General features: G+C 42.4%; 2 protein-coding genes across 2 annotated transcripts in view; one reads left to right on the plus strand and one right to left on the minus strand.

The window, feature by feature from the left end:
- cdk19 (cyclin dependent kinase 19) overlaps nt 1-16568 on the minus strand; it is a 75753-nt gene that overhangs the window by 20432 nt on the left and 38753 nt on the right. The gene's annotated exons all lie outside the window — the stretch shown is intronic.
- LOC145420524 (uncharacterized) lies at nt 1453-6729 on the plus strand. Its single transcript, XM_080289838.1, has 2 exons — nt 1453-6504; nt 6593-6729. Exons 1-2 carry the CDS (start codon nt 2077-2079, stop codon nt 6677-6679), a joined length of 4515 nt encoding a protein of 1504 aa, XP_080145964.1. The 5' UTR covers nt 1453-2076; the 3' UTR covers nt 6680-6729.

The following is a 16568-nucleotide window of genomic DNA, read 5'->3' on the forward strand; positions in this document are numbered from 1 at the left end:
AGGTACAGCTTCAGCCCTCTAATTCACACTCCAAGAGTAACTAAGGCTGAGGCTAAAATACCTCACGGCTTTCAAACTGGGTCATACACTCACAGGGAAAAGCTCTAATTTCACAGAGAAACCACTAACACAAATCCACAGTTACACTGCTTTCTGAATAGGACTGTACTACTATTACCTTCTTAAGTCATCATATAAAGCATCTTCATTTAAAAAATTGCTATATAAATATATATATTAATATTTATATGGTCATGTGAAAAAGAATGTTGTCACAGGACTACTTGCACATGATTGAACAGCAGACCCATCCTTTACAACATGGACGAATTTAACCCCACTCTTCTTTAAAACATTCCTTTAGTTCACTGCAGACTGCACGGTGGTGTTTAACAAGTCCTTTTCACATATCTGCACCTACAGCTTGTAGAATTTCAAAAATGTTTGTTTTGACACTTGCAGTCACAGTTTGTCCCATTTTCTGTTTCAGAGAATTACAAACATTTTAACAAGTTCCACTCACACACACACACACAGACACACTTGATACAGATTTCTCGAATGTAAAAAGATACAAAACTAATCTTTCATTCTTCTCTAGTTTGTACTGGACGTCTTCACATCACTTCACATGTATTTATATCCTTGTGGGGACATCTCATTTACATCATGCTTTCCCTAGCTGATTACCCTAACCATCAAAAATGAATGCCTAACCTTAAACATTTCCACATCATTCCATACCTAAACCCATTAACACCTGACCTGTCCAGAGGTTCAGTCAATGAGCTCGTCAATAGCTTCAATGCTAAAATGTTAAATGTTATGGACACAATAGCTCCCATTAAAGTGAAGGTTATCTCTGGAAGGAAAAAATCTCCATGGAGAAACTCCACACTGGTGAAAAATAAAAAAGGAGACTGTAGGAAAGCCGAGCGCAGATGGAGAAAAACAAATCTCCAGGTTCATTATGACATCTATAAAGAGAAACTTCACAACTATAATTTACAACTGAGGAGTGCAAGGAGGTCCTATTTCTCTGACATCATCACCAAAAACAGTCATAATGCTCGGGTCTTATTTTCTACAGTTGACACCGAAAAACTGTTTAAACACCATCAAACAGTTTCACCCTATTAACACCAAAGACCTGGAGGACATCTTAGGTCAACTGAACTCCTCCTCTTGCTGTTTAGATGTCCTGCCAACAAGTTTTTTCAAAAAGGTCTCAAAGACTTTGGAGTCAGACCTGTTACTGATCGTCAACCTTTCTTTAATGTCAGGTGTGTTTCCAGAACCACTAAAAACTGCTGTAATTAAACCTATACTGAAAAAGGACAATCTTGACAAGACGCAAATGAACAACTACAGGCCGATCTCAAATCTCCCATTTTTAAGTAAGATCATTGAAAAAGCAGTTTCTCAACAGCTCAATTACTTCTTAAACAAACTTATACGTTTGTTTTTCTGGGTGGGGGTGTTACATCCCCCAGGAGGATGTCTCTTCTCCCTATTAACCCTTTGTTTTGTCCAGGCTCCACCTCCTCTGTCCTGATTGGATGCTGTGCAGAGTCCGGCTGATTGGTAATCAGCAGAGCACTATTTAAGGCCTGTGGAGCTGTGCTTCTGGGCCCCTCCGGCCATTTTGGTTGCCATACTGGTGCAGGCTTGCATGCCTTTGTATTTTGTGTGAGCATTATTGTTTCATGTTCAGACTGCTTGTAGGGGAGAGCTGCCTTTTGTTTTGACACCCTGTTTTCTCCTGTTTATGTGTTGTTAGGTAGGTTATGGTTATGGGTTGTATATTTTGTTTCTTTGGAGTTAGGTAAGTTTCTTTTATTTCTACGTCAGGGATGTTTTGTTTGTTATGTTGGCCTTGGCTCTCCCTGACGTTACACCTCGGTCTGAACCCACGTCCCATCACCAGTATTAAATAAACCTTTTAAATTTACCATCTTGGCTCCTCCTTCTCTATCCACATTTATGTTCGTCCCTTCAACCCCCTAGACTAGCCAGGGGACGTAACATAAATTGGGGGCTCGTCCGGGATAAAAGTCCTGGTTAATCCATTTGTGGATGGTGAAGGTTTGGAGTTGTTTGTTTCTGCTGGTGTATTTGGCAGAGGTAGTTAGTATGGCAACTGGTGTTTTTGCTTTGAGTGCATTTTTGAGTAATCCTTCTTGGGAGGAGCTAAATGCGTGTAGAAAACGTGATTTGTTTGCTATAGCAGCACACTTTGAGTTAAATGTATCAAGGCAAATGGTGAAAGAGGACTTGAAAACTGCTGTTTCAAACAAACTTGTGGAAGAAGGCCTGCTTCCTGTTTCTAAATCACCTCGTTTGCCAGTTCCTCTTGACAGGACCCCTAATGAAGGACTGAAGCCTGCTGTGTTAAAGGACCAAGGGCAAAACCCTGCTGCTGTGGAGCAACAAATGGTGGAAAATTTAAGCACTAATGGCTCACCTTCTTTTGCTACTCCATCTTCTCCTCGTTCAAGACAAGAAGTATTACTCAAGGTACGTTTGGCTAAATTACAATTTGAGGCTCAGGATAAAGCCCAAGCTCGTCAGGCAGAGTTGGAACTTCGCAGGTTGGAAGCAGAGACAGAAAAGGTGTTAAAGCTGAAAAAGTTGGAGCTGGAGTTGCAGATTGAAAGGGAGGTCAGACTGCGTCAGTTGGAGTTACAGGCACAGACTTCAAGAAGTACTACTACTCAACCTAGTTCTGCAAATTCATCTGTTGGTGAAACAACCTCCTCCCCTGTAAACCCAGGTGGTTTCAATGTGAGTAAAAACATTGTGTTGGTACCTCCATTTCGTGAATCAGAAGTTGATACATATTTCAATGTGTTTGAACGTGTGGCTGCCTCATTGCACTGGCCGAGAGAAGTTTGGCCATTGCTTCTTCAGTGCAAATTGGTAGGCAAAGCACAAGAAGTCTGTTCTGCTTTGTCTTTGGAAGAAAGTTTGAAATATGATGTAGTGAAGTCTGCTATCCTTGCTGCTTATGAACTTGTTCCCGAAGCGTATAGGCAACGCTTTCGCAATCACAAAAGAACAGCAAATCAGACTTTTGTAGAGTTTGCTCGTGAAAAAGCTACTCTTTTTGATAGATGGATAACAGCAAGTAAAGTTCCTGACTACAACTCCTTACGTGAACTGATACTGCTGGAAGAGTTCAAGAATGGCCTGCCAGAACGCATTGTTGTACACCTTAATGAACAGAAGGTTTCCACTTTGAAAGAAGCAGCTGTGATAGCTGATGAATTTGTGCTGACTCATAAAACTGTTTTTGTGCAGAAACGTGAAGTTACCACCAGAGAACCTCCCCCACGAAAGGATCCTTCAAGCCCACGACAGACTTTTGCTCCAAGGACTGAAAGGGAATGTTTCTATTGTCATAAACTTGGTCATGTTGTTGTTGAATGTCCCGCTTTGAAGCGCAAGAACCAGTCACCAAAAGGAGTAGGCTTAATTAAAACCATCCGTGCTGAGAGAAGGGACCAAAGTGAAGGAGTTGATCCCTGCTTCAAACCCTTCCTCTTAGATGGCACTGTGTCATTGACTGGGAAGCCTGAGGATGAAAAACCCATTCGAATACTCAGAGATACGGGAGGGTCAAGATCTGTGATTTTATCTGATGTATTACCCCTGAGTGACCATTCCTCTTGTCATGGTAGTATTCTGATTCAAGGAGTTGAAATGGGCTATGTCGAAGCTCCTTTGCATTATGTACACATCAAGTCAAAGTTGGTTAATGGCATCTTCTCTGTGGCAGTACGCCCCTCACTTCCCATAAAAGGGGTGCAGTTCATTTTGGGAAATGATATTGCTGGTGGAAAAGTGCAACCTGTTCCCGAAGTAATAAATGATCCAGAATCAAACTTGAAGAGCAACGACCTAGCAACATGTTTCCCATCTGTTTTTCCTGCTTGTGTTCTCACCAGGGCTCAAGCAAGACGTAAAGCTGCAGAAATTGATTTGTCAGACTCTTCGTTGGCTCAGGCTCTGGCTACAGATGATTTGCAAACCCTGATTGATCTTAAAAGTGGTTCAAAGGATACTACTGAGAAGTGGAAGGATCTACATCTTCCACAGTTAGACTTGCCAGTCACACGTGAAAGCCTTGTTGCTGCTCAGAAGTCTGATCCCTCATTGACTAAATGCTTTACTTCTCTTTCTGAAACAGGAAATATAAAGGCTTCTTATTTCTTGGAAGATGGGGTCTTGATGCGCAAGTGGACTGCCCACCCAAGTCTAACAGCAGACGTAGAGGAAAGCTGTTCTGATGACTGTGACTGGAGCACTACTTATCAGATTGTTGTGCCTCTTGAGTATCGTCACTACGTAGTCTCCCTTGCACATGAGCACCCTCTGTCTGGTCATTTGGGAGTTACAAAAACGTACAACAAGATACTCAACCATTTCTTTTGGCCAGGATTGAAGGCTGATATAGTTGAGTTTTGCCGCACTTGTAAAACATGTCAGATTGCAGGAAAGCCAAACCAGACAGTTCCTATAGCTCCTCTTCATCCTATACCAGTACTTGGTGAACCTTTTGAACGTGTCATTGTGGACTGTGTTGGTCCATTGCCCAAGACAAAGAATGGTAATCAGTTTTTACTGACTGCAATGTGTACTTCGACTCGTTTTCCAGAAGCTGTCCCACTCAGAAGAATAACTGCACCTTTGGTGATTAAAGTTTTGACAAAGTTCTTCACTACTTTTGGTTTACCAAAAGTAGTCCAGACAGACCAAGGAACTAACTTTCTGTCTAAACTTTTCAAGCAGGTCATGCAGACTCTGGGGATTAAGCATGTTGTGTCAAGTGCATACCATCCTGAGTCTCAAGGAGCATTGGAGCGCTGGCATCAGACACTCAAGGCAACATTGCAGAAATACTGCTTGGATACTGCAAAAGAGTGGGATGAGGGAGTACCCCTGATGGTGTTTGCCATGCGCGAAGCTAAGCAAGAGTCCCTTGGGTTTAGCCCAAATGAACTAGTGTTTGGTCATTCTGTCCGGGGACCTTTGAAGTTGTTGAAAGAACAGTTCTTGTCAACAGACCATGTTGTGAAAACTAATGTTCTGGATTATGTTTCACAGTTCAGAGAGCGCCTCCATAAGGCCAGGTTGGCAGCTGCAGAAGCCCTCTCCTCTGCTCAGGGGAAGATGAAGAGTTGGTATGATAAGAAAGCCGTTCCTCGATCTTTCAATCCAGGTGACAAGGTTTTGGTTCTTCTACCAACTGCTAGCTCTGCATTGTCTGCCCGCTTCTGTGGACCATACCAGGTGGATAAGAAAGTAAATGACACTGACTATGTGATTAAAACCCCAGACAGGAAGCGTAAAACACGCTTGTGCCATCTCAATATGCTCAAATCTTTTCATTCTAGAGCTGACTCTCTCTGTGGTCCTGCAGATAAGTCTGTGGCATCTCCGTCCAAGCCAATCTCATCTCCAGAACCTCTCTTGTTGAACTCTTCCTCAGGATTGAGGTCAAGTTTAGATGAAGACGGGCTCAAACTTTGTGATGCCAGCTACCAGAATGCCAGAATGCTTAATTCTGAGGTACTGTCCCAGTTGTCTATATATCTGTCTCACTTGACCCGTGAGCAACAGTTGGACATTGAAAGGCTCGTCACCATTCATTTAACACTCTTTGGGGACATGCCTTCCCGTACTACTGTAATAGAGCACGACATTGATGTTGGGAATGCCGTGCCTATTAAGCAGCATGCTTACCGTGTGAATATGGCAAAAAGGGAAATGATGAACACAGAAGTAGACTACCTTCTGAAGCATGGATTGGCTATCCCAAGCTATAGTCCATGGAGTTCTCCGTGCCTGGTTACGCCAAAATCAGATGGAACACCTCGCTTTTGCACAGATTTCCGCAAGGTAAATGCAGTAACAGTGCCTGATTCCTTCCCACTGCCCCGGGTTGAGGACTGTATTGACAGCGTCGGATCTGCTGCTTATGTGAGTAAGCTTGACCTTCTTAAAGGTTATTGGCAAGTACCTCTGACAGAAAGAGCATCAGAAATCTCAGCTTTCGTAACACCTGATCACTTTTTACAATATACAGTCATGGCATTTGGAATGAGAAATGCTCCTGCTACCTTTCAGAGGTTAATGTCAACTGTATTATCTGGTGTGGCAAACTGTAATGTTTACCTTGATGATGTGGTCATCTATTCTTCCAGCTGGTCAGAGCATGTTGACACCTTAACCACTGTGTTCAAGCGTTTAGCTGATGCTTCCTTGACCCTCAACTTGGCTAAATGCGAGTTTGGTAAGGCTACAGTGACCTACCTTGGAAAGGAAGTTGGGCAGGGCAAGGTTCGCCCAATCAGTGCAAAGGTTAATGCCATCCTCAACTTTCCTGTGCCAACAACACGCCGTGAGCTGCGCAGATTTCTGGGGATGGTTGGTTACTACAGGTGTTTCTGTAGGAATTTTTCTGAAGTCGTAACACCACTGACAAACCTGTGCAGCCCGAAGGTACCATTCATTTGGAGTCCTGAGTGTCAACATGCTTTTGAATGTGCAAAAGGTCTTCTGTCGAGTTCACCTGTTCTTGTCGCTCCAGACTTTTCTAAACCTTTCAAGCTTGAAGTGGATGCCAGTGAGGTGGGGGCTGGAGCTGTTCTTCTTCAGGATGATGGACAAGGAGTGAGTCATCCTGTCTGCTTCTTTGGCAAGAAGTTCGATACTCATCAAAGGCGGTACTCGACAATTGAAAAGGAGACTCTGGCCATGCTTCTGGCTCTTCAGCATTTTGACGTGTATGTGGGATCTACTTCCCAACCTGTGGAGGTCTTCACTGATCACAATCCTCTCGTGTTCCTCTCTCGTATGTATAACAACAATCAACGATTGATGAGGTGGGCTTTAATTTCACAAAACTACAACATTGAAATAAAGCATAAAAGAGGATGTGAAAATATTGTGGCCGATGCCCTCTCAAGAATGTGATGGTGTAAGGTTAACAAACTTATACGTTTGTTTTTCTGGGTGGGGGTGTTACATCCCCCAGGAGGATGTCTCTTCTCCCTATTAACCCTTTGTTTTGTCCAGGCTCCACCTCCTCTGTCCTGATTGGATGCTGTGCAGAGTCCGGCTGATTGGTAATCAGCAGAGCACTATTTAAGGCCTGTGGAGCTGTGCTTCTGGGCCCCTCCGGCCATTTTGGTTGCCATACTGGTGCAGGCTTGCATGCCTTTGTATTTTGTGTGAGCATTATTGTTTCATGTTCAGACTGCTTGTAGGGGAGAGCTGCCTTTTGTTTTGACACCCTGTTTTCTCCTGTTTATGTGTTGTTAGGTAGGTTATGGTTATAGGTTGTATATTTTGTTTCTTTGGAGTTAGGTAAGTTTCTTTTATTTCTACGTCAGGGATGTTTTGTTTGTTATGTTGGCCTTGGCTCTCCCTGACGTTACACCTCGGTCTGAACCCACGTCCCATCACCAGTATTAAATAAACCTTTTAAATTTACCATCTTGGCTCCTCCTTCTCTATCCACATTTATGTTCGTCCCTTCAACCCCCTAGACTAGCCAGGGGACGTAACAACAGAATAACTGCAGGTTTTAGACAGAACCACAGCACTGAAACCGCTCTGACCAAAGTGTTTAATGAGATATGTCTGAATACAGACAGTGGAAAAATGACAGTCTTAGTTTTATGTCTGTGAAGGTTCTCAGTCATCCAGGTCATTGTAGTCAAAGGAGCTTGCAAAGAAAAGCGTCTGGACTTCTTTAAGTTACTTGAAGACGTTTCACCTCTCATCCGAGAAGCTTCTTCAGTTCTAAGGTCAAATGGTGGAGAGTCCCAGATATAAACCTAGTGGGAGTATCCCCCCACAGAGGGACAAAAGGACCCCCTGATGATCCTCCAATCGCCTGAGCCAAGGTGTGAAACTGGGTGTGGGTCCCAATCAGCCAGAGTTTCGGGTGAGTTCATTGTGAAATCTGGCCCCACCTTATCATGCGAATTCCTGAGATCAGATGGCCCAGGATGTGAGTGGGCGTTAAGGCGTCTGGGAAGGGAATTCAAAACTGGATTATAGATGGAAGAGAGTTGGTGTCGTAAACCACCGCCTCTGTTCAAAGATGGTCGCTCACAGTGGACATAGATGGCTTCTTTCACTCCTCTTTCAAACCATCTGTCCTCTCTGTCCAAAATGTGAACATTGGCATCCTCGAAAGAGTGTCCTTTATCCTTAATATGCAGACTTTAAGAACGCCCATTTAGGATAGCCGCACGTTTTGAGTGCGGCTATCAAAACGTGCACAACACAGAAGAGCCACCTCCACAGGACAAGACTCAGCAGTCCATCTGCATCTTAATACTCCCACTAGGTTTATATCTGGGACTCTCCACCATTTGACCTTAGAACTGAAGAAGCTTCTCGGATGAGAGGTGAAACGTCTTCAAGTAATTTAAAGAAGTCCAGATGCTTTTCTTTGCAAGTCTTAGTTTTACTCGATCTCAGTGCAGAATTTGATACAGTTGACCACAACATATTACTCGACTGGAGAACTGGGCAGGTCTTTCAGGAACTGTACTAAACTGGTTCAAAACATACTTAGAAAACAGGAAATACTTTGTATCAATAGGTAACTTCACATCTGAGCAGACAAGTATCGCATGAGGAGTTCCCCAAGGTTCCATCTTGGGACCCCTTCTGTTTAACATTTACATGCTCCAACTGGCACAGATTATAAAGAACAACAAAATAAACTATCATAGCATAACTATGCAGATGACACACAAATATATATCACAATGTCACCAGGAGACCGAGGCCCTGTACAGGCTCTTGATAAATGCATTGAGGAAATTAATGACTGGTTGTGCCACAGTTTTCTCCAGCTAAACAAAAACAAAACTGAAGTAATAGTCTTTGGTGCCAAAGAAAAACAATTACAGGTCACGAGAGCACTTCAATCTATACACCTAAAAACCACAAACCAGGCGAGAAATTTGGGTGTAGTGATGGATGCAGACCTAAACGTAGAAAAACACATTAAGACAATAACAAAATCGGCTTACTATCACCTCAAGAATATATCACGGATAAAAGATCTGATGTCTCAACAGGACCTGGAAAAACTAGTCTATGAATTCATCTTTAGCAGGCTTGACTACTGTAACAGCATCTTTACAGGTCTACCTAAAAAAATCAGTCAGACAGCTGCAGCTCATTCAGAACTCTGCTGCTCGAGTCCTCACTAAGACCAAAAAAGTGGACCACATCAGTCCAGCTCTGAGGGCTTTACACTGGCTGCCTGTCCGTCAGAGGATAGACTTTAAAGTTCTGATGCTGGTCCATAAAGCTCTGAATGGTTTAGGACCAAAATACATCAGTGACCTCCTGACCCAGTATGAACCTCCCAGATCCCTCAGGTCATCTGGATCCGGTCTTTTATCAGATCCCACAGTCAGAACCAGACACGGAGAAGCTGCATTCAGCTTTTATGCTCCTTATATCTGGAACAAACTCCCAGAAAGCCTCAGATCACCTGAAACACTCAGTTTATTTAAATCCAGGTTGAAGACTCACCTGTTCTCAGCTGCATTTGAATAAAACACCAAATCCACACTTTTAAGCTTAAATTTCAAAACTTACATTTTAACTACTGATTTTATCTACTGTTCTGATTTTATCTACTGTTTTTTTAATCAATTTTAAATCATGCTTTTTATTTGTTTTTGTTTTTAATGTCTCTGTGAAGCACTTTGAATCACCTTGTTGTTGAATTGTGCTATATAAATAAACTTTCCTTGCCTTGCCTAAACCTATCCCTAACCTAATTGTAACCCTAACTGTAACTGTAACTAAAACCGCATTTTGAGTATCAAAAATGCCTTCAAACTGGGAACTGGGATTTTGGTCCCCATAAGGGCTGTTTGTCTAGTATAGTAAACTTCTAATTTCTGGTACCCACAAAGATATTAATACACACACACAATGCTCTAGAGATTATAGCTTAGTCTATAGATACAATTTATAGATATTCCTTAAATGTCTCAAATACAGCTCATGAGCAAAGAGGCAAAGAGGACAACTCTAAGCACTGAATGTGACAGTGCTTGTGTTGTGGGTTGGAGTGTTTTCAAAAACAACTCATTCAAACTACATGAACGAATAAACAAAATTTACAGGACACCAAAGATAAGAAAAAAGAAATAAATACACCTCCAGCTCTCTTTGTGACAGTTTGTGTTTAGACCATTAAAGTGTTGAAAGGTTTTTGAAATTTTTTCTTTTTTTCACCGCTCTTCAAAATCCATCTGAGGCTTCAGACTTAAAAACCAAAATTAGGTCTAGGGAAGCATCAATCCCACTTTTTTAGTTCCAGTATAATACAGATGACAAATCAGCAAAACACGGTTTAAGCTTGATGTTGACTTAAATATAAAGGACTGATTATCAGTCTCTTGCTCAAAGATGTCGGATCAGTATTGGAACCCTCTCTTTGTGGTCCCACTTTAGTTGGGTAAGTGGTTAGGAAAAATGATGGATCAATTTACATATTAACTCATCATATTAACTCAAATCACATTCGCTTGACCTGATATATACAAATAAAATTATATTTAGTGATATTTGCATTGGCTAGAAGTTTCAGGGACAAAAGTGTGATTAGTGTGAACGGCTGGCTAACGCAGTGCACATTTCCACATCATTCAAGCGCTGCTACTTTAAGCAGCTCATTGATTTCACTAACTCCCATTTGGACTATCCTATTTGCTGACCCATCATGGACAATCCATAATCAATCGTAGGGCTGCTCAATTAATCGAATTTTAATCACAATTACGATCTGGGCTTTCAACGATCATTAAAAATGACTGAGCTGATTATTAGCCCCTCCCTCATTTATCCGCGACACCTTAAAGGCCGGTCTGTGAAAATATTGTCGGGCATAAACCAGTCCGTGGCGCAAAAAAGGGTGGAGACCGCTGATTAAGAGGACCCGAGGGAAACTCGGAAAGCTAAGCAGAAGTTATTTGGAGAGGAGAGTGACTGCCTTGGTTGAAAAGAGGGGTAAAAAAAACCTTCAGTGGTGTTGCACACTATTTTATATTATTTTTTTAAAGTCATTATTCAATACATTGTTATTGTTAACCCTTTAAAGCCGGTCAGAGCTGCACGCTCCGTTTTGTGTAACTATTTTTAAATCCCTGTAGAACCTGAACCGTGTAAGCTAGCGCAATAATATTTTTAGCATATTAAACCGGAGGAGTTGTACTTACATCTTATGCCATCAGCTTGTCCTCGGTCACGGTTTCCTTCCACATATAGCTTTGCAAAAATTGCATAAAAAGCGCTTGCAGGAACAAAAACATAATATTCCAGAAACACGCTTTGCCGATCTGATCAGCTGTTCCTAACACAGTGAAACAGGCATCAGCGCGAACTATGGCATGTTTGCCATTTCCTGCCTGAAACCGGAAGTGACGTCATTTTCCCAGAAAATGTAGTTTTTTACTTGTAGGCCTTAAAAGCCTATACTGGTGCTTTTATAAGTCATGTTTGACTTTTCTGAATAGTTTCTGTGATGCTTAGAACTCGAATTGCACTGCTGGAAATAGTTTATTTTGATGCACATGCTGTTTTCTTTGCAAATTTGCATCATAGGATTGTTTTTTTGTTTTTCCTGCAGTATATAAAAATTGGTGTATCTCCAAAATAAAACTATGAAGACACTCAAAATAAATTTCCTGTTGTTGTAAACTATTTTTTGCAACTTTTTTGTATTTAAAGTTTTGAGGGATAAATCTCTTAAATTTCTCCAAGTAGAAGTATATGTAAAAAAACAAAAACAAAAACGATTTTTAATTTTTTTGTAGTTTATTGCACTTTTTTGCAATTAATGTAGTTACTATGGACTTAATGCATATATATTATTAAAATATGGGCTATAACAGTTGTATAGCAACTTGAAATGCTCCCACAAATGGCACTACACTATTAGGTGTTATCCTAATAACAAACCGTGGGTAACACAGGAAGTCAAAGCTGTCCTCAACATGAAGAAGAAGGCTTTCAGGAGCAAAGTGAAGGAGGAGATGAAAGCAGCACAGCGGGAGGTGAAACGCTGCCTGAGGGAAGCAAAGGACACCTACAGGAGGAAGGTGGAGCAGAAGTTGGAGAGGAACAATATGAGGGAGGTCTGGAATGGTGTGAAAACCATCACAGGCCACAACACCAAGAAAAGCACAGTGGGGGGGACTGTGGAGAAGGCAAACGAACTCAACAACTTCTTCAACAGGTTTGACCAGCCCACAACCCCCCCACCCTCACCCTCACCTTCACTACAGAGTCCTCTCCCCACTCTCCTGCCTCCCTCGCTTCCCCCCCTTCCTGACACCATGACACCCCCCTCCTCCAATCCCTCTCTCAGCAGCAAGACATCTCCCCCCCTCCCCTCCTCCCAAACATCTCCCAGTGTCACAGTGGATCAGGTCAGGAGGCAACTGAGGAAGCTTCGCCCCAGAAAGGCAGCAGGCCCAGACAAGGTGTGTCCTAGGATGCTTAAGGCGTGTGCTGCTGAACTTGGGGAGCCGCTACAACGAGTCTTCAACCTCAGTCTGTGACTGGGGAGAGTGCCCGCCCTATGGAAGACATCCTGCATCGTCCCGGTCCCCAAAAAGAACCGGCCCAATGAGCTGAATGACTTCCGACCGGTGGCACTGACGTCACATCTTATGAAGACTCTAGAGCGGCTCTTCCTCAACCTCCTCCGACCACAGGTACAACATGCCCAGGACCCACTACAGTTTGCATACAAGGCGGGTGTCGGAGTGGAGGATGCCATCCTGTACCTCCTACACAGAGCCCACTCACGCCTGGATGGGGGAAAAGGCACGGTCAGGATCCTGTTTCTTGACTTTTCCAGTGCCTTTAATACCATCCGGCCCTGTATGCTTCAGGAAAAACCGAACAGGATGGAGGTGGACCCCTGCCTGGTCGCTTGGATCTCCGACTACCTCACCGACAGACCACAGTACGTCAGGCTGAAGGACATCACGTCTGACACAGTGGTCAGCAGCACAGGAGCACCACAGGGAACTGTGCTGTCCCCTCTTCTCTTCACCCTGTACACCTCTGACTTCTGCTACAACTCTGAATTATGCCATATTCAGAAGTTTGCAGATGACACGGCCATCATGGGGTGTATCTGGGATGATCAGGAAGAGGAGTACAGAAGTCTGGTGAGGAACTTTGTCGCATGGAGTCACACAAACCACCTGCAACTCAACACGTCAAAGACTAAGGAACTGGTTGTGGACTTCGGGAGGTCCAGAGAAGGTCCACTGCCGGTTCAGATAGAGGGGGAGGAGGTGGAGGTGGTCAACAAGTACAAGTACCTCGGGCTGTGGGTGGACAATAAACTGGACTGGTCATGCAACACAGAGCACCTGTATAAAAAAGCCCAAAGCCGACTGTACTTCCTCAGGAGGCTGAGGTCTTTTAACATCTGCAGGAAGCTCCTGAGGATGTTTTACCAGTCAGTGGTTGCTGGAGTACTTTTCTATGCTGTGGTGTGCTGGGGGAGCAGCACAGCAAAGAGGGACTCATCCAGGCTGGAGAAACTGATCAGGAAGGCTAGCTCTGTGGTCGGCATGAAGCTGGACACTCTGGTGACAGTGGCAGAGAAAAGGACATTAAAGAAACTGCTGGACATTATGAACAATGCTGGGCATCCTCTGCACACGGCCATAAACAATCAGAAGAGTCTGTTCAGTGACAGGTTGCTTCTCCCCAAGACAAGAACTAACAGACTTAAAAACTCCTTTGTCCCACACGCCATCAGACTGTTTAACTCCTCTCTGGAGGGGAGAGGGAGGGGAAACAGGAGGACAAAGGAGGGGGGAACAACTAAGCTGTAGTGCCTCTTCACCTCACTGTACAATACCTTGTGCAATACTTTTTGTAAATAGTCAACAGTGCAATAGACTCAATACTTGAAATGTGCAATTCACTTGTATTTTTATTTTTTATTCCTATTTATTCTATTTATCCCCTTTGTATATTTTATTTATATTTGTCTCTGTATTTATATATGTGTGTGTGTATGTGTGTGTGTGTGTGTGTGTGTGTGTGTGTGTGTGTGTGTGTGTGTGTATATATATATATATATAACAATTCTGTAACTGTAACTTCGGTCGTTGCTGTGCTTTTTTTGGAAGTCGAATTTCCCAGAGGAACCCACCCGAGGGATTAATAAAGTTCTATCTTATCTTATCTTATCTTATCTTACAACATGTAAAAAAAAAAAAAAAAAAGCTCTGGCGGACTTGGTTCTATAGTAGGTCGTTAGGGTTAAATAAATATCGTCAAATAATCGAGATCTCAATTTCAGTGAAAATAATCGTGATTATCATTTTTGCCATAATCGAGCAGCCCTAATCAATCGTGCCCTTTAGACAGGCCCACGGGGTGTTTCAGTCAGCGAATAGACTGAATTCAAACATGACTCTCACCTACAGGGTGAATTACTCATTAGTGCATGCTAACATAACTGTTTTTGTCATTCACCTCCATCACAAACAGAGAATAAAGTATTCAGATGCACACAGTGGCTGACCTGAAACCAAAAGGTAAATATCAAGGAAATGTACTGGGGAGTAAGACTAAACACTATGAGAACACATTTCCGCCATAAGTAGTTTTTTGTTTTTTGTTTTTTAAATCAAACACCTAAAAGGAGGTACAGCTTCAGCCCTCTAATTCACACTCCAAGAGTAACTAAGGCTGAGGCTAAAATACTTCACGGCTTTCAAACTGGGTCATACACTCACAGGGAAAAGCTCTAATTTCACAGAGAAACCACTAACACAAATCCACAGTTACACTGCTTTCTGAATAGGACTGTACTACTATTACCTTCTTAAGTCATCATATAAAGCATCTTCATTTAAAAAATTGCTATATAAATATATATATTAATATTTATATGGTCATGTGAAAAAGAATGTTGTCACAGGACTACTTGCACATGATTGAACAGCAGACCCATCCTTTACAACATGGACGAATTTAACCCCACTCTTCTTTAAAACATTCCTTTAGTTCACTGCAGACTGCACGGTGGTGTTTAACAAGTCCTTTTCACATATCTGCACCTACAGCTTGTAGAATTTCAAAAATGTTTGTTTTGACACTTGCAGTCACAGTTTGTCCCATTTTCTGTTTCAGAGAATTACAAACATTTTAAGAAGTTCCACACACACACACACACACACACACACACACACACACACACACACACACACACACACACACACACACACACACACACACACACACTTGATACAGATTTCTCGAATGTAAAAAGATACAAAACTAATCTTTCATTCGTCTCTAGTTTGTACTGGACGTCTTCACATCACTTCACATGTATTTATATCCTTGTGGGGACATCTCATTTACATCATGCTTTCCCTAGCTGATTACCCTAACCATCAAAAATGAATGCCTAACCTTAAACATTTCCACATCATTCCATACCTAAACCCATTAACACCTAACCTGTCCAGAGGTTCAGTCAATGAGCTCGTCAATAGCTTCAATGCTAAAATGTTAAATGTTATGGACACAATTGCTCCCATTAAAGTGAAGGTTATCTCTGGAAGGAAAAAGTCTCCATGGAGAAACTCCACACTGGTGAAAAATGAAAAAGGAGTGTGTAGGAAAGCCGAGCGCAGATGGAGAAAAACAAATCTCCAGGTTCATTATGACATCTATAAAGAGAAACTTCACAACTATAATTTACAACTGAGGAGTGCAAGGAGGTCCTATTTCTCTGACATCATCACCAAAAACAGTCATAATGCTCAGGTCTTATTTTCTACAGTTGACACCGAAAAACTGTTTAAACACCATCAAACAGTTTCACCCTATTAACACCAAAGACCTGGAGGACATCTTAGGTCAACTGAACTCCTCCTCCTGCTGTTTAGATGTCCTGCCAACAAGTTTTTTCAAAAAGGTCTCAAAGACTTTGGAGTCAGACCTGTTACTGATCGTCAACCTTTCTTTAATGTCAGGTGTGTTTCCAGAACCACTAAAAACTGCTGTAATTAAACCTATACTGAAAAAGGACAATCTTGACAAGACGCAAATGAACAACTACAGGCCGATCTCAAATCTCCCATTTTTAAGTAAGATCATTGAAAAAGCAGTTTCTCAACAGCTCAATTACTTCTTAAAACAGAATAACTGCAGGTTTTGGACAGAACCACAGCACTGAAACCGCTCTGACCAAAGTGTTTAATGAGATATGTCTGAATACAGACAGTGGAAAAATGACAGTCTTAGTTTTATGTCTGTGAAGGTTCTCAGTCATCCAGGTCATTGTAGTCAAAGGAGCTTGCAAAGAAAAGCGTCTGGACTTCTTTAAGTTACTTGAAGACGTTTCACCTCTCATCCGAGAAGCTTCTTCAGTTCTAAGGTCAAATGGTGGAGAGTCCCAGATATAAACCTAGTGGGAGTATCCCCCCACAGAGGGACAAAAGGACCCCCTGATGATCCTCCAATCGCCTGAGCCAAGG

Source organism: Astatotilapia calliptera, chromosome 15, assembly GCF_964374335.1.
Source record: "Astatotilapia calliptera chromosome 15, fAstCal68.1, whole genome shotgun sequence".
NCBI lineage: Eukaryota > Metazoa > Chordata > Actinopteri > Cichliformes > Cichlidae > Astatotilapia > Astatotilapia calliptera.